General features: G+C 43.5%; 1 protein-coding gene across 17 annotated transcripts in view; it reads right to left on the bottom strand.

The window, feature by feature from the left end:
* The window catches only part of LOC120448010 (nesprin-1), a 103,952-nt gene that overhangs the window by 17,845 nt on the left and 66,873 nt on the right, over positions 1–19,234 (bottom strand). For 15 of the 17 annotated variants that reach the window (XM_039630282.2, XM_044006112.1, XM_044006136.1 and 12 more), the window contains one exon: positions 385–495. The exons of the other annotated variants lie outside the window; for them this stretch is intronic. In XM_039630282.2, coding sequence (XP_039486216.1) covers positions 385–495 — 111 coding nt within the window. The remainder of the gene's footprint in view (positions 1–384; positions 496–19,234) is intronic. 17 annotated transcript variants of the gene reach the window in all.

Below are 19,234 nucleotides of genomic sequence, written 5' to 3'. Positions count from 1 at the left end.
ATGGGTTTCAGAAATATGTTCTTTCCAAATATGTATATAAATCTACGTAACTATACAATTGGATTTTGGGCCTACAAAATTGTAATACTTAGACAGCCAAAGGTACGACCACTACAACTGGACAAAACTAACAACTGAAGGGTATTCTGTTGGTGCAAAAAAAAAACAGCCTGACGAAAAATGTACGATTCTTTATGGAGTGATGCGATTGAGTTATTAAAGTTCTCTGACACACGCCAGCATCCAATAATCGTTTACAAAAGTTATGTACAAGGTGTGAGTAGATATTTTAATTCAAATTAATCTAGCTACGTTGTAGTACATGCCGAATCAAGCATCAAAAAGGTGGTGTTATTTCGGCCTTAGACTAATAACTATTATTACCTTCAATCCGTGTAGCATGCCATCCAAGCTGCTCTGGTTCATGTTGGCGATGCCATCCTCGACGCTCGAAAGCGATTGGAGCAGTTCGTCGAGCTCTTGCGTAATTAGATCCTATAGTTTTTGTGAGTGATTTTGTTGTGGTTGGGGAGACGGTGTAGAAAGGGTGTTAATATTAATAACGATTGCAATTTTCGAAGGATTATTGCTGGAGAACGCAATAGATGTAAATATTTGTGGCCGGCTTCTATACACATACAGCATATGTACATGAAGTAGAATAATTATATTTAGGTATTTATAAAACTGAAATGGATGCACAGCCATACAACAAGATGTATTCTTTTTTTTAAAGGGAATGCGAGTAAATGCTTTTAAAAATAACACTAGCTCTAAGACTTAACTTCGTTTAAAGTAACGTAGCACATGCATTTGGCATTTATAATTATCTTAGTTTAAATGGCGATAGGCGGATAGACAAAAGTACCAAAAGATGCGGTTCCTACTGACTGTCTTTAGGTAATGTTGGAAAATTGATTGCAATGGTAAAGAGACTTACTTTCCTTTGTTATATGTACAAATTCAGAATAATCCTCGATTTAACTGATTTCAGATCTTGTTTTCCTATTCTTACACACATTGGCACTAACCAAACATTTAGATTCTTGAAACACTTCTTTGGGATTTCGCAGTCAAACTCAACGCGTTCATTGCACATTGCAGACTAAAAATTCTAAAATGAACGGGAGACTATTTTCGAGCAAAAAGACGGCCTGCACCGCATGGATCGCATCGGATCGGATTGGATGGGTAGGGTATTTATAGCTGTGGCAGGGAGTACTCTGCGCGCAAATTCCTGATAGCAGGGCGGTAGGCGAGGCAATGAACTCATACTCGTATATACTCGTACGTGCGTTACACATAATGGACATTTTCTGCATTTGGGAACCCGGTAATTGCGTGCACACACACTTTTGTGCGGCACTGTGTTTGGTGGGTGGGGGGTGTGGCAGGAAAAGTGCTCAATATGCGTGATCGTGTGTGCTAGTGTCTTGTGCTCTGGTGTGTGAAAAATCTGCGAAGAAAACTACGTATACGCTGGGTGGTATATAGATCAGCTGATCTATCGGTATTAAAACGTGCAAGTTGGTTAATATAGATTTTATTATTATCACTACCATTAGTAGTCTCTGATTACTGGGCTTTTACAAAGGTTAATATCAATTAGTAGAAGGAACTAAGTTACAACAAATCTACATATTTCGTTACGTCTAAGTTAGGTGCTTTCATAAAGGTATAGTAACTTTTTCGTTTAGGTATACAAACTCAAAACATAAGCCTATTGGATGCGTTTAGCAAAAACAACACATACAATACAAACATAATAAAAATGAAAAACTTAAGTAAAACATAAAAAAAATCAAAACATGTTTTCGATCATCAATTTACGTTAGTATATAGGCATTGCATTATCCATTGCCATTATGGCCAGGCCCGGACCAACTTTACGGCGGGCAATTTCCCGGATCTCTTGCTGCTGCCGCCTGTTGCAATGCGTTGCTGCAGCAGCATCCGTTGGTCGGAACCTGGCCACAACAGCAACACGAACGATTGCCGTATAAAAGCCATGAACAAATACCGAAACCACACAGAAAAGCTGCAAAAATTAGAATTATGAATAAACGAAGGCTCAATGTGATGTTCACCTTCTGGCGTTGTTGTGGCAGATCGTTGCTGCTTGTGGTTGTTGTCGTTGTGTTGCTAGTTGTCGATGGCGTTTCAACTGTGGTTGTTGTCGTTACGGTTGTGGTTGTTGTTGTTGTTGTTGTGGTGCGTCGCACCGCACCCGTACTTTCGGTGGGCAATGCCACCTCCTCTTCGCTGCTGCTGCTGCTAGTTGTTGTCGTTTCGGTGTGAGTTGCTGCCGGAGTTGTTGCTGCTGCTGCTGCTTCTGGTACTGTTGCACGTGCAACATGGGGCTCTACGGCCGCAACATCCGATGCTGCTGGTGCTGCTGGTGCTGGTGTCTCCACTGGTGTTGTTGTTTTCGTCGTTAGCTTATCGACTACGGCCGTTGCAACCGGAAGTAGAGCACTGGTTGCTACCAGCGCTGCTGCATGTGTGGCTGTTGCTGCTGCATTCGCCTTGGCGGACAGCGTGTGAGTTGTGGCGCTTGCCAATTGGATTAGTGCGTTTGCAACGTTAAGGGAACTAGTAGTTGTACTGGGACTGGTTTCAGGGGCTGCAACGGGGTCGGGGTCGGGGGCGGGACATGTGGTATTAGTTTCGGTTAGAACAGATTCAACACCCGATATGGCGGGTGCCAGTGGTTCACATTCTAGTTTAACCTGAGGCTGTTCGGCTTCTAGAGCCAGATAAGTACTGTCGTCACGCCAATGACCCACACCACCCGGCAGATCGGTGGACCTATACTCCGATGAACAGCTACGGTTCTGACCGTACTGGGCATCGGGCTCGGGCGTGGGGGTCACATTACCACTACTACCGCTACCAGGATCCTTGTCGTTCGGTTTATCATCGTCGTCGTTTGGCTTGCGAATTTCTGGCACAGTCGGTTTACCTCCCTCTTCGTCATCGTCGTCGTCGTCATCGTCGTCACTGTCATGATCGTTCTTGTCTGGTGTTCCAGTATCACCATCCGGCTTTTTAAGATCACCGTCAGGTTTAGGCTCCTGGTTCTTGTCTTTGTCGAGTTCCGCTTCGCTACTGGCGACATCAGCACGATTTAGTCTGTCGAACAAATTGTCGGCCAAATCTGCATCGACACTAGCTGGCTGCCAATCGTCCAGATACAGATTCAGACGCAACTGATCGAGGTTGCCAACCGATGGTGCCGTCAATGGTTGGGCGGTAGGAATGATTGGTAATGACGATGCTTCTGGTTCAGTCTTTTCTACAACGCGATCGGTTATCGTAGTCGTCGTGGCTATCACTACAGTTTCTGTAATGCCGTCAGTCTTTTGCTTATCGTCTTGAGTTTCCTGAGCTATCGTCTTGTCTGTAGTTGTCCTTGGCAACAATGCGTAAGCATCGCCTGCCGTTTGCCTATAGTGATTGATAAGTTTGACGAAATCATCCTGACTGAGGTTCCAAAGTAGTTCACTGGGTTCTGTCGGGGATCGAGGTGTTTCAATGACAAGGGTCTCGTCAGCTACGGGTTCAATAGGCGATTCTACAATGGATTTTTCGACCAGAATTTCTACGCTCTTGGTTTCCAACTGAACAGGTTCTTTTTCTACAATAGGATGGGCTGACTTTTCAAGGGTGAGCAGCTGGCTAATGGTGTCAACATCTATACGAGTCTTGGGCAAAATATAGGTTTGGTCAAGATAAAGATTAAGAGCAAGGATTTCGGAATTGATTTCAGGTATCGCTTCGGGTTCAATTATCACATAATCTTCTACCAAAGGAACATCTTCTTTGGATTCCTCTAAGTACGGTCCATCCGTTATATTTACCACCTTCAGTTGTTGATATTGTCCGTGCAAAAATTCGTATTCGGGATGCACCTTGAATGAATCGCGATGGAGATTCTCGATAAGGTTCTCCGGTTTAGTTAGTTCGACAGGTACCGGTTCCAGAACCAGCTCATTTTTATGGCTGGTTACCACAGTGGACACATAAGATGTTGCTGGCGATTCATCCTCCACAATAGGTGTATCCTTATGTGTGGTCACCGTTGTGGTCACATATGTTGTTGTCGTTGTTGTTATGTTCTCCGAATCTACAACATCCTTCACAGGCTTTGGCTCCTGGAAGTCGGTAGTTTTGCTCACAACAAGTGTAGACCAATCAGGCGTCTTTTCATTGTCCTTTTGTACATCTGGTGCTGGGAACACAGTTGTCTCGGTTTGGACAATTGCGGACCATGTTGTTGGCTGATCAGTGGGTGACTTTACCGCGACTTCATCAGTACCTCCATCGTCTGGAATAGTTACTTCAATGAGTTGTCTTTCCTCTTGTTTTGTCTCGATTGTTTCAACTGTCGTTGTTGGTTTTTGGCCTGGCTTTAGAGTTGCTGACCAGTAAGATGTCTCACATATAAACGTATCATCTGCTGGAGAGTCAGGAATTACTTTGAAAGGCGCCAGAGGAGTGCTCTTGGTTTCAGTAGTCACAGATTCAATAGGTACATCAACTGTGTCGACTGGTTCTTGAAGCGCATCAACTGCCTCTACAATCTGAGTATTATTTGTCGCAACATCTTTAAATGGTGCCAAGGGTGTCTCGATACTTGTTACTTCCGTATGTAAATCTGAAACGGCTTCTTCTTCGCTGTCTGAGAAATTCATGGGTTCATCCAAGACATCCATCCACGAGCTTGAAGAGGCATCGACGGGAAGACCGGCATATGCAGGTTTCTTAGGTTCTTCGGGTATCTTCACCTGTTCTTGAACATTCTTTGGTTCCTCGGGAATAGCAATTTCTCCAACAGTTTCGGTAGTTGTAATTGTGGTAGTAACTGTTGTAATGGTCTTGGATTCATCCTCAACCGAATCTTCAACAGTTGGCTTAACCTCGACTACTTCTTCGACGAGCGTTACTTGCCTCTCCGGCTCTGGAACTGGTTCCTCTTCATCGTCAGAAAAGTTCATGGGTTCATCCAAGACATCCATCCACGAACTTGAAGAGGCATCGACGGGAAGACCGGCATATGCAGGTTTCTTAGGTTCTTCAGGTATCTTCACCGGTTCTTGAACATTCTTGGGTTCCTCGGGAATAGCAAGTTCTCCAATGGTTTCGGTAGTTGTAATTGTAGTGGTTACTGTTGTAATGGTCTCGAATTCTTTATCAACCGAAGTTTCAACAATTGGCTTCACCTCGACTACTTCAATCTTTTGTGGCTCAGAAACTGTTTCCTCTTCATCGTCAGAGAAGTTCATTGGTTCATCCAAGACATTCATCCACGAACTAGAAGAATCATCGACGGGAAGACCGGCATATGCTGGTTTTTTGGGTTCTTCAGGTTTCTTCACCGGTTCCTCAATATTTTTGGGTTCCTCGGAAATAGTATGCTCACTAATCGTTTCGGTAGCTGTTGTTATGATCTTTGATTTGTCCACAACCGAATCTTCAACAATTGGCTTAACCTCGACTTCTTCTTCGACAAGCTTTACTTGCGCTTCTGGCTTAGGAACTGGTTCTTCTTCTTCATCGGAGAAGTTCATTGGTTCATCCAAGACATCCATCCACGAACTAGAAGAGTCATCGACGGGAAGACCAGCATATGCTGGTTTTTTGGGTTCTTCAGGTATCTTCACCGGTTCTTTAACATTCTTGGGTTCCTCGGGAATAGCAAGTTCGCTAATGATTTTGGTAGATGTTGTTGTCGTGGTAACTGTTGTAGTGGTTGTGGATTCGCCCACAGTCGACGATTCAACAATTGGTTCAGTCTTTAAAGCTTCTTGGACAAAAATGGCTTCCTTAAGTGGCTCAGAAACTGGTTCATCTTCAAAATTGGCAACAACTTTAAATGGAGCAAGGGGAGTTTTGATGACGTCTTCAACGATTGAAGATCCAGTTTCTGCTACTATTTTAGTTGAGGTTTCAGGTCCCAAATTAGATTCTTTATCAGGCTTAGAGGCAATCACTTGATGTCCAGATTTTTCTGCATTGATAAAATCAACCACATCGCTGGCCAACTTTCGCTTAGATTTTGGCTTTGGCTTTTTAGTCTTCGCTTCAGTGGTTTCAAAAGTGATTGGAATGTTCACAGAGTGCTCTATTGTCGATGTCCTTACATCTTCAACGATAGTTGGCTTGGCCTCAACTTGAAGGGGTCGAATTTGTTGAACAGGTTCTGGCACATTATGGGCGGCAATTGCAGCCCATGACATACCAGAGGTATAAGGAGAAGGAGCTGGTGATGGAGACGGTTCCCTTATTTGAACTAATGCACTCTTTTCTTCTACAAATAGTACAGTTTCCTTAGGGGGCCGAACATCCTCAGGCGTTTCCGTAGGCTGTTGAGCTAGTACTTTAGGTACCTTGTTCTTCGGCTTCTTTGATTTTTTCTTTTGAGGCTTTTCCTCCAAGTTAGACGTCTGTGATTGTTGCGAACGAGAACGTGACCGATTTCGTTTCTTTGAAGTAATTTCCAAGAATTCGTGGTCAGTCTCGGATTGCAGTGGAGTTTCAGTGACTACCTCGGTAACACGTATTTGTGGTTTTACGCTGACCCGTGAATGCCTTTCCTGTACTGGTTCTTGCTGCTTTGTTTCTACTGAAGCTGTTTCTTCCTTATACCAAGACTCCAGCAGATCCACATCATCCTCATCTACAAGGTCCTTCCACGATAACTGAGAGGGTTTTTCAGGGTAGTCGCGTGCTTCATCTTCTTCAATTGCGGGAATGATAGGATCCGGGAACTCTAAAAGATCTTCACGATGCTGTACTTCGTCGAAGATATGTTTTTGTTCACTCTTGACTGGTTCGCTTGCCTCAATTTTCTGATATTTAATGTTTGTATTGTTGATATAACCTGACTTCTTAACAACTTCTGCATAGGTGTCTGATGAACTCCATACTGATGGTTTTGTTGGTGCCGGCAACTGAATTTGGAATTCAGGTGTTGAAGACGCAGGAACTCGTTCGGTTTCCGGAACCTTCTCGTAGACAACAGAAGTTTCAAGATTTTGTTGTTGTTTCTTCTCCTTTTTAGGCTTTTGTTTCTTTTCACCAACGTGAATGGGAAGACTGCTTCCTTGAGGAATGGTGTCTTGAACGTCCACTGGACTTACGATCTCATCGACGGCTTCAGTGACACGGTTTTCAGTAAACGTTGGCGTTAAATCGATGTTATGCGACACGATCGACGACCAAGACAAAGTTTGTCGCTCAGGAGCTGCATCAGTTTCTCCCTGTCGCACGTGGTCTTTTGGAATAGAAACGCTTTCCGCAGTTGGTTGTTGAATAGGCTGCACTATTTTCTTTTCCTTTTTGGGTTTCAGATTCTTGGCTGTATCATTCACAACCGTAGAGAAATTCTGCTCGTGGGCGATAAAGTTGTGAATATCTCCCGATTTCGATTCAACATGCTTTGGAATGGTTTGTGGAACGTCAACAGACTGAGCTACGATAGACGACCATGAAAAGGTATGCGTTTCAGATTTCGGTGCTACATCCTCTTGAACCATTGTTAATCCAACAATAGGTTCAGCAACTGAAACAGGAACATTGGACTCAATAAACTCTTCAGCACTGTGAACCTTGGGTTTCCTTTCCTTCTTTGGTTTTTGTTTTTTCGGTTTTTCTTCTAAGGGTTTAGGTTCCTCAGTCAAATGGGTCTCTGTTACCTTAGTTGTAACTTCCGTAGTTTGAGAAACGATGGACGACCATGATAGTGGTTGCGATGGAGTTACCTCACTAACTGGAGTGGGTTCCGAATGTGTCTCAGGCGATACTTCATCAACAACTGTGTTCACCTCAACTACTGGCTCTTCAACGAAAGTCACTTCAACAGTGGGTTCAACAATGGCTTTAGAAACTGTCGGCTCAGCTACAACTACCTTAGACTTCTGTTCCTTCTTTGCTTTTTGTTTTTTCGGTTTTTCTTTTAAGGGTTTGGGTTCTTCAGTCAATTGGGTCTCTGTTCCCTTTGTTGTTACTTCCGGAGTTTGAGAAACGATGAACGACCATGATAGAGGTTGCAATGGGGTTACCTCACTAACTGGAGAGGGTTCCGGTTGTGTCTCAGGCGATACTTCATCAACAACTGTGGTCACCTCAACTACTGGTTCTTCAAGAATAGTCACTTCAACTGTGGGTTCAACAATGGCTTCAGGAAGTGGCGACTCAACGATGGCCTCTGGAGCTTCAACCACCTTAGGTTTCTTTTCCTTCTTAGCTTTTTGTTTTTTCGGCTTTTCTTCTAATGGTTTGGGTTCTTCAGTCAATTGGGTCTCTGTTACCTTTGTTGTAACTTCCGTAGTTTGAGAAACGATAGACGACCATGATAGTGATTGCGATTCGACTACTTCAGTTGGTTCCGGTTGTGTCTCAGGCGTTACTTCATCAACAACTGTGGTCACCTCAACTACTGGTTCTTCAACAATAGTCACTTCAACTGTGGGTTCAACAATGGCTTCAGGAATTGCAGACTCAACGATGGGCTCTGGAGCTTCAACCACCTTTGGTTTATTTTCCTTCTTAGCTTTTTGTTTTTTCGGCTTTTCTTCCAAAGGATTTTGATCTTCAGGTTGTTCAGTGAATCGAGAGTCTGTTGTATTGGTTGTAACTTCTGTGGTTTGAGAAACGATAGACGACCATGATAGTGGTTGCGATGGGGTTACCTCACTAACTGGAGTGGGTTCCGGTTGTGTCTCAGGCGTTACTTCATCAACAACTGTGGTCACCTCAACTACTGGTTCTTCAACAATAGTCACTTCAACTGTGGGTTCAACAATGGCTTCAGGAATTGCAGACTCAACGATGGGCTCCGGAGCTTCAACCACCTTAGGTTTCTTTTCCTTCTTAGCTTTTTGTTTTTTCGGCTTTTCTTCCAAAGGATTTTGATCTTCAGGTTGTTCAGTGAATCGAGAGTCTGTTGTATTGGTTGTAACTTCTGTGGTTTGAGAAACGATAGACGACCATGATAGTGGTTGCGATGGGGTTACCTCACTAACTGGAGTGGGTTCCGGTTGTGTCTCAGGCGATACTTCATCAACAACTGTGGTCACCTCAACTACTGGTTCTTCAACAATAGTCACTTCAACAGTGGGTTCAACAATGGGTTCAGAAACTGTCGGCTCAAGGATTGGCTCTGAAGCTACAATCACCATAGGTTTCTTTTCCTTCTTAGCTTTTTGTTTTTTCGGCTTTTCTTCCAAAAGATTTTGATCTTCAGGTTGTTCGGTGAAACGAGTTTCTGTTGTATTTGTCGTAACTTCTGTTGTTTGAGAAACGATAGACGACCATGATAGTGGTTGCGATGGGGTTACCTCACTAACTGGAGTGGGTTCCGGTTGTGTCTCAGGCGATACTTCATCAACAACTGTGGTCACCTCAACTACTGGTTTTTCAAGAATAGTCACTTCAACTGTGGGTTCAACAATGGCTTCAGGAAGTGGCGACTCAACGATGGGCTCTGGAGCTTCAACCACCTTAGGTTTCCTTTCCTTCTTAGCTTTTTGTTTTTTCGGCTTTTCTTCCAAAGGATTTTGATCTTCAGGTTGTTTAGAGAAACGAGTTTCTGTTGTATTTGTCGTAACTTCTGTTGTTTGAGAAACGATAGACGACCATGATAGTGGTTGCGATGGGGTTACCTCACTAACTGGAGTGGGTTCCGGTTGTGTCTCAGGCGATACTTCATCAACAACTGTGGTCACCTCAACTACTGGTTTTTCAAGAATAGTCACTTCAACTGTGGGTTCAACAATGGCTTCAGGAAGTGGCGACTCAACGATGGGCTCTGGAGCTTCAACCACCTTAGGTTTCCTTTCCTTCTTAGCTTTTTGTTTTTTCGGCTTTTCTTCCAAAGGATTTTGATCTTCAGGTTGTTTAGAGAAACGAGAGTCTGTTGTATTCGTTGTAACTTCTGTGGTTTGAGAAACGATAGACGACCATGATAGTGGTTGCGATGGGGTTACCTCACTAACTGGAGTGGGTTCCGGTTGTGTCTCAGGCGTTACTTCATCAACAACTGTGGTCACCTCAACTACTGGTTCTTCAACAATAGTCACTTCAACTGTGGGTTCAACAATGGCTTCAGGAAGTGGCGACTCAACGATGGCCTCTGGAGCTTCAACCACCTTAGGTTTCTTTTCCTTCTTAGCTTTTTGTTTTTTCGGCTTTTCTTCTAATGGTTTGGGTTCTTCAGTCAATTGGGTCTCTGTTACCTTTGTTGTAACTTCCGTAGTTTGAGAAACGATGGACGACCATGATAGTGATTGCGATTCGACTACTTCAGTTGGTTCCGGTGGTGTCTCAGGCGTTACTTCATCAACAACTGTGGTCACCTCAACTACTGGTTCTTCAACAATAGTCACTTCAACTGTGGGTTCAACAATGGCTTCAGGAAGTGGCGACTCAACGATAGGCTCTGGAGCTTCAACCAACTTAGGTTTCTTTTCCTTCTTAGCTTTTTGTTTTTTCGGCTTTTCTTCCAAAGGATTTTGATCTTCAGGTTGTTCAGTGAATTGAGAGTCTGTTGTATTGGTTGTAACTTCTGTGGTTTGAGAAACGATAGACGACCATGATAGTGGTTGCGATGGGGTTACCTCACTAACTGGAGTGGGTTCCGGTTGTGTCTCAGGCGTTACTTCATCAACAACTGTGGTCACCTCAACTACTGGTTCTGCAAGAATAGTCACTTCAACTGTGGGTTCAACAATGGCTTCAGGAAGTGGCGACTCAACGATGGCCTCTGGAGCTTCAACCACCTTAGGTTTCTTTTCCTTCTTAGCTTTTTGTTTTTTCGGCTTTTCTTCTAATGGTTTGGGTTCTTCAGTCAATTGGGTCTCTGTTACCTTTGTTGTAACTTCCGTAGTTTGAGAAACGATGGACGACCATGATAGTGATTGCGATTCGACTACTTCAGTTGGTTCCGGTGGTGTCTCAGGCGTTACTTCATCAACAACTGTGGTCACCTCAACTACTGGTTCTTCAACAATAGTCACTTCAACTGTGGGTTCAACAATGGCTTCAGGAAGTGGCGACTCAACGATGGGCTCTGGAGCTTCAACCACCTTAGGTTTCTTTTCCTTCTTAGCTTTTTGTTTTTTCGGCTTTTCTTCCAAAGGATTTTGATCTTCAGGTTGTTCAGTGAATTGAGAGTCTGTTGTATTGGTTGTAACTTCTGTGGTTTGAGAAACGATAGACGACCATGATAGTGGTTGCGATGGGGTTACCTCACTAACTGGAGTGGGTTCCGGTTGTGTCTCAGGCGTTACTTCATCAACAACTGTGGTCACCTCAACTACTGGTTCTGCAAGAATAGTCACTTCAACTGTGGGTTCAACAATGGCTTCAGGAAGTGGCGACTCAACGATGGCCTCTGGAGCTTCAACCACCTTAGGTTTCTTTTCCTTCTTAGCTTTTTGTTTTTTCGGCTTTTCTTCTAATGGTTTGGGTTCTTCAGTCAATTGGGTCTCTGTTACCTTTGTTGTAACTTCCGTAGTTTGAGAAACGATGGACGACCATGATAGTGATTGCGATTCGACTACTTCAGTTGGTTCCGGTGGTGTCTCAGGCGTTACTTCATCAACAACTGTGGTCACCTCAACTACTGGTTCTTCAACAATAGTCACTTCAACTGTGGGTTCAACAATGGCTTCAGGAAGTGGCGACTCAACGATGGGCTCTGGAGCTTCAACCACCTTAGGTTTCTTTTCCTTCTTAGCTTTTTGTTTTTTCGGCTTTTCTTCCAAAGGTTTTTGATCTTCAGGTTGTTTAGTGAAACGATAGTCTGTTGTATTTGTTGTAACTTCTGTGGTTTGAGAAACGATAGACGACCATGATAGTGGCTGCGATGGGGTTACCTCACTAACTGGAGTGGGTTCCGGTTGTGTCTCAGGTGTTACTTCATCAACAAATGTGGTCACCTCAACTACTGGTTCTTCAACAATAGTCACTTCAACTGTGGGTTCAACAATGGCTTCAGGAACTGCAGACTCAACGATGGGCTCTGGAGCTTCAACCAACTTAGGTTTCTTTTCCTTCTTAGCTTTTTGTTTTTTCGGCTTTTCTTCCAACGGATTTTGATCTTCAGGTTGTTTAGTGAAACGAGAGTTGGTTGTATTTGTTGTAACTGTGGTTTGAGAAACGATAGACGACCAAGATAGCGGCTGCGATGGGACTACCTCACTAACTTCAGTCGATTCCTGTTGTGTCTTAGGGGTTATTTCATCAACAATTGTGGTGACCTCACCTTCTGGTTCTCCAACAAAAGTCACTTGTTCTGTATTAGACGATTTCTTTACTTTCCTTAGTTGTCGTTTCTTTAATTTGTCATTTACAGCCGTTGAAAAGATTTGCTCATTACTTATGAACTCCTGCACTGTTTTTGATGTATGAGGATCGTCTGGATTTTTGGATATTTTACTTTCAGTAATTGTAGGAGGTTCTGTCACAGTCTGTGAGACAATAGATGACCATGACATGGGTTGAATGGTAGAACTTTCTAAAACTGGCTGAAGTTCTGGTTCGTCCTGTGTTTTCGGATTTTCGCGCATGGTAGTATTATTAACATTCGGTTCTAAAACTACTTTATCGAAAGATTCCGTTTTATTGGATTTGATTTCCTTCTTTGATTTTTGTTTCGTATTGTTATCCATCCTTAAGGTGCGGCCTTCATGAGAAATAAATTTGTTTATTTGTTGCGATTGATGGAACGCTGGTTCAAGAGCTTTAATATCATGGTCGGCTGGTTGAGTCATTTTTGTAATGGGTTCCTGAACACCTTGTCGGACAATTGACGACCACAAAGTGCTATCGGAACTGGGTACGTTTGTAGGAACGTTATCATCCAAAATATCATCGACCATTGTTGACAAAGATGTTATTGTCTCGCTCTTGGGAGATTCTTGTTCAATTGGTATAATTTCGTCTCTAGGCGTAGCGCCTTTCTTCTTTTTTAACGATGGTTCTTTCTTCACAATTTTTGTAATCGAAGTTACTGGAAGTTTAGCAGGCTCTTTTGTTTTTTGTCCCTTAACTACATTTAATTCAGTTGGGACTTCTACATTATTCTTTTCTAAACTTATAAAGTCCACAGTGTGACGCAACACATCAGCATATGACGAATGCAGTTCCCACATATTAGATGTTGGCTCGACTACTTTATTCGAGAGCGTTACCTCATATGGCTTAGAAACTGTATCCACTGTATTAGACAGTTCCTCGGAAATAGCAGGTTCGCCAACGGTTTCGGTAACTGAAGTTGTGGTGGTAACTATTGTAGTGATCTTTGATTTGTCAACAGTTGGCTTAACCTCGACAACTTCATCGACGTGCGTTACTTGCCTTTCTGGCTCAGGAACTGGTTCCTCTTCATCGTCGGAGAAGTTCATGGGTTCATCCAAGACATCCATCCATGAACTAGAAGAGTCATCGACCGGAAGACCGGCATATGCAGGTTTCTTTGGTTCTTCAGGTGTCTTCACAGGTTCTTGAACTTTCTTGGGTTCCTCGGGAATAGAAAGTTCTCCAATAGCTTCGGTAGTTGTAATTGTGGTGGTAACTGTTGTAATGGTCTTGGATTGTTCATCCACCGAAGTTTCAACAATTGGCTTCACCACGACTACTTCAACCTTTTGTGGCTCAGAAACTGGTTCGTCTTCATCGTCGGAGAAGTTCATAGGTTCGTCCAAAACATCCATCCACGAGCTAGAAGAGTCATCGACGGGAAGTCCGGCATACGCAGGTTTCTTTGGTTCTTCAGGTAACTTCACCGGTTCTTGAATATTCTTGGTTTCCTCGGGAATAGCAAGTTCTCCAATGGTTTCGGTAGTTGTAATTGTGGTGGTAACTGTTGTAATGGTCTTGGATTCTTCATCCACCGAAGTTTCAACAATTGGCTTCACCTCGACTACTTCATCCTTTTGTGGCTCAGGAACTGGTTCCTCTTCATCGTCGGAGAAGTTCATAGGTTCGTCCAAGACATCCATCCACGAGCTAGAAGATTCATCGACAGGAAGACCGGCATATGCAGGTTTCGTTGGTCTTTCAGATATCTTAACCGGTTCTTGAACATTTTTGGGTTCATCGGGAATAGCAAGTTCTCCAATTGTTTCGGTAGTTGTAATTGTGGTGGTAACTGTTGTAATAGTCTTGGATTCTTCATCCACCGAAGTTTCAACAATTGGCTTCACCTCGACTACTTCAATCTTTTGTGGCTCAGAAACTGGTTCCTCTTCATCGTCGGAGAAGTTCATAGGTTCGTCCAAGACATCCATCCACGAGCTAGAAGAGTCATCGACGGGAAGTCCGGCATATGCAGGTTTCTTTGCTTCTTCAGGTATCTTAACCGGTTCTTGAACATTTTTGGGTTCATCGGGAATAGCAAGTTCTCCAATGGTTTCGGTAGTTGTAATTGTGGTGGTAACTGTTGTAATGGTCTTGGATTCTTCATCCACCGAAGTTTCAACAATTGGCTTCACCTCGACTACTTCATCCTTTTGTGGCTCAGGAACTGGTTCCTCTTCATCGTCGGAGAAGTTCATAGGTTCGTCCAAGACATCCATCCACGAGCTAGAAGATTCATCGACAGGAAGACCGGCATATGCAGATTTCGTTGGTTCTTCAGATATCTTAACCGGTTCTTGAACATTTTTGGGTTCATCGGGAATAGCAAGTTCTCCAATGGTTTCGGTAGTTGTAATTGTGGTGGTAACTGTTGTAATAGTCTTGGATTCTTCATCCACCGAAGTTTCAACAATTGGCTTCACCTCGACTACTTCATCCTTTTGTGGCTCAGGAACTGGTTCCTCTTCATCGTCGGAGAAGTTCATAGGTTCATCCAAGACATCCATCCACGAGCTAGAAGAATCATCGACGGGAAGACCGGCATATGCAGGTTTCTTTGGTTCTTCAGGTATCGTAACCGGTTCTTGAACATTCTTGGGAATAGCAAGTTCTCCAATGGTTTCGGTAGTTGTGATTGTGGTGGTAACTGTTGTAATGGTCTTGGATTCGTCATCAACCGAAGTTTCAACAATTGGCTCCACCTCGACTACTTCATCCTTATGTGGCTCAGGAACTGGTTTCTCTTCATCGTCGGAGAAGTTCATAGGTTCGTCCAAGACATCCATCCACGAGCTAGAAGAATCATCGACGGGAAGACCGGCATATGCAGGTTTCTTTGGTTCTTCAGGTATCGTAACCGGTTCTTGAACATTTTTGGGTTCATCGGGAATAGCAAGTTCTCCAATGGTTTCGGTAGTTGTAATTGTGGTGGTAACTGTTGTAATGGTCTTGGATTCTTCATCCACCGAAGTTTCAACAATTGGCTTCACCTCGACTACTTCATCCTTTTGTGGCTCAGGAACTGGTTCCTCTTCATCGTCGGAGAAGTTCATAGGTTCGTCCAAGACATCCATCCACGAGCTAGAAGATTCATCGACAGGAAGACCGGCATATGCAGGTTTCGTTGGTTCTTCAGATATCTTAACCGGTTCTTGAACATTTTTGGGTTCATCGGGAATAGCAAGTTCTCCAATGGTTTCGGTAGTTGTTATTGTGGTGGTAACTGTTGTAATGGTCTTGGATTCTTCATCCACCGAAGTTTCAACAATTGGCTTCACCTCGACTACTTCAACCTTTTGTGGCTCAGAAACTGGTTCCTCTTCATCGTCGGAGAAGTTCATAGGTTCATCCAAGACATCCATCCACGAGCTAGAAGAGTCATCGACGGGAAGACCGGCATACGCAGGTTTTTTGGGTTCTTCAGGTTTCTTCACCGGTTCTTCAATTTGCTTACTTTCCGGGGGGATTGCAGTTTCGCTAATAGACTCCGTTGATACTGTTGTGGTGGTTACCGTTGTAATCGTTCTGGATTCGTTTTTAATTGAAACTTGAGGAGTACGGCTCGAAGAGTCAATAACTGGCTTAGATAAAGTAATATTTTCAGCAACCAAGTCTTCCTTTGGAGACTCAACGGTCGTTTCTTCTTCTGTATTTGTTGTGACTTCTGGTTCTTTCTTTATTTCACTTTCTGTCGGTTCAAAAAAGATGTTTGGTTTTTCTTCACAGGTTGTTTGTATTTCTTGGATGGTTTTAATAATCTTATTAATGTTGGCTTCGTCTCCATTCTCATGAGGAAGAGGAATTTCTATTTCGTCTTCTATAAGCTCTTTCCACGATTTTCGTTCAATAACTATGTTGTCTGCCCCATTGTCGATTAGAGGGGTATTTTCTACATCCTTTTGAACAGGTTCTTTCAAAGGTTCCTCCAATTTTGGAGCAATTCTTGGTTGGGTATTGCCACTCGACCTTTTCACAGGCACTTCCGGAGCTCGTCTAATACTTTCAGCTTCAATAAAATCAGTGACTTGATGACTAACCACAGATGACCAGGAATGACCACCTTCTTTTCTTTGTGGAGATAAAGCATGATCTTTTGTGTGCTTCTCAATTCGATCGGCTCTTATTTGTTGTTTTACCCGTTCTGCTTGTTTCGGCTTAGTTTCCTGTTTGGCCTTTGGTTTCAAGTCTGTCATATGATCAATTTGACTGGCGATTTTAGCCCAAGTAATTGTATTTTCATCAATAGGCTGTAATACCTCAACCACATCACTTTCCTCTGAAGTCGAATGAACAACAATGGGTTCACGAGTTTCCTTTTTGTTATTACGCTTGGTGGTGTTTTCAGACTGAGGCTTGGCCTGAGGTTTTGAAATTTTACGTTCTTTCCGTGTTTGCACTTCCTTAGGCTCCTCTTTAAGAATTTCAACTGGCTTCTTGCGAGAAGCAATGTCATCAACCCATTCGCCTGGTTTCTTTACCAGTGAGGCCCAAGAGAAGGAGTTTTCTGAGTTTTCGATAGATTTAGCTTCTTTCACTTCTACCTCGCAATCCACAACTATTTCCTCCGAAGGTTCACTGCTTATTACATCTTCGGGCTCAGAAACGGGATTTGGTTTTTTTGTTTCCTTCTGTTTCTTGGGCTTATGTGGCTTTTTATTGTCCTTTTTGGTTGGTTCTTTTACATCAGGCAACGGGGCGACAGCGGTTTTAATGTGAGTAACAGTGTTGTCAATCCATTCACCTGGTCTCTTCACAAGTGAGGCCCAGGAGAATGCGCTGCTACTCTCTAGCTTCTCGACAATTTCTGGCTCCGGTTTTGCCTCTACTGGTGCAGGTATAGCTTCAACTGGCTCAGGCACAGTTTCGGGTTGCTCGTCTTCAGATGTAGTTGAAACGGGGTCTACAATAGGTTTCTTAGACTTCTTTGTCTTCTTCGACTTAATGGTCTTCTTGGGCTCTTCCTTTTCTTTCTGGCTATGTTTATCTTTCGTTGTGGCAGCTGTGTGTGAGCTCTGTTTCTGAACTACGGTTGCATCTGACCACTCGCCGGGTCTTCGCACAAGGGCTGACCATGTCAGCTCGGGTGCGCTGGATACATCCCTTTCGTCGGAAGACGGCTCTTTAGAACTTTCTGTTGTTGGTTTGGATAATTCGCTTTCTGTCGTAGGCTTAGACTGCTCACTGTCGCTACTTGGCTTAGATTTGTCGCTTTCGGTGCTTGGTGAGGAAATTTCGATACTCTTTTCTGTCTGGCCCTTCGCTGGCTTCGACTTTTTCTTCCGCTCTTGGGACTTAGTATTTACCATGGCTGGCTTGTGCGGGATTTCTTTATGTAACTCAGTAGATGGGACGTCAGCTATAACTCCGGAGTTGAGTAGCACATCAGCATACGATTTACCATCCCGGTTCTTGTTCCAAACATTCTCCACTTCTTCAACTATTTGTATCGGTTCTGCAACACTTTTTTCTTGAGCAGGTTGGACATCAACAATTTGTTCTTGTATTTCTACCTTCTTGTTCTGTCGCTTTGAGGGTTTTGCCTTTTTAGGTTTTTGATGTAGCGCAATTGTTTGTTCCGACCTGTTCCTGGGAATGAATTCGTTGTATACTCTTTCATTCGCAAGGAACGTATGCGTTTGGTCGGAGAAGGTATGTCTCAAATAAGATGGAGTAAACTCAGGTGCGTCCGCCGATAAGGTTGAAATAAATCCAATATTTCCAGTATTAGAAATGGTGTCCTCCAAAACGCTTGACCACGTGTCAATGGGCCCCTCTAAAGGCTTCTCCAATTGACTGACTTCTTCTACTACATTAATTAATGTCTGCGGTTCATCTGGAGCGGGAACCTCTTCGACAGGAAGGAGGTTCTTCTCAGTATCAGTTAGATTGGTTGATGTAACAGTTGTGGTCGTAACAGTTGTAATTGTCTTGGTTTCATCTATAACAGGAGCTTCAACAATTGGCTTAACCTCGCAAACTTCTTTGACAACTTCTTTTTTGGGCTCAGTAATTGGTTCCTCTTCCTCGTCAGAGAAGTTCATAGGTTCATCCAAGACATCCATCCACGAGCTTGAAGAGTCATCGACGGGAAGACCGGCATATGCAGGTTTCTTGGGTTCTTCAGGTATCTTCACCGGTTCTTCCACATTTTTGGGTTCCTCGGAAATAGCAAGTTCGCTAATGGTTTCGGTAGTTGTTGTAGTAGTGGTAATTGTTGTAATCGTCTTGGATTCGTCCACAACCGAATCTTCAACCGTTGGCTTAACCTCGACTACTTCTTCGACGAGCGTTATTTGCCTCTCCGGCTCAGGAACTGGTTCCTCTTCATCGTCAGAAAAGTTCATGGGTTCATCCAAGACATCCATCCATGAGCTAGAAGAGTCATCGACGGGAAGACCGGCATATGCAGGTTTCTTAGGTTCTTCGGGTATCTTCACCGGTTCTTGAACATTCTTTGGTTCCTCGGGAATAGCAAATTCTCCAACAGTTTTGGTAGTTGTAGTTGTGGTAGTAACTGTTGTAATGGTCTTGGATTCATCCTCAACAGTTGGCTTAACCTCGACTACTTCTTCGACGAGCGTTACTTGCCTCTCCGGCTCAGGAACTGGTTCCTCTTCATCGTCAGAAAAGTTCATGGGTTCATCCAAGACATCCATCCATGAGCTAGAAGAGTCATCGACGGGAAGACCGGCATATGCAGGTTTCTTAGGTTCTTCGGGTATCTTCACTGGTTCTTGAACATTCTTTGGTTCCTCGGGAATAGCAAGTTCTCCAATGGTTTCGGTAGTTGTAATTGTAGTGGTAACTGTTGTAATGGTCTTGGATTCTTCATCAACCGAAGTTTCAACAATTGGCTTCACCTCGACTACTT

Source organism: Drosophila santomea, chromosome 2L (genome assembly GCF_016746245.2).
Source record: "Drosophila santomea strain STO CAGO 1482 chromosome 2L, Prin_Dsan_1.1, whole genome shotgun sequence".
In the NCBI taxonomy this organism is placed as follows: Eukaryota; Metazoa; Arthropoda; class Insecta; order Diptera; family Drosophilidae; genus Drosophila; species Drosophila santomea.
Note: the sequence above shows the minus strand (reverse complement) of the source record. Positions and strands in the feature narration are given on the sequence as shown.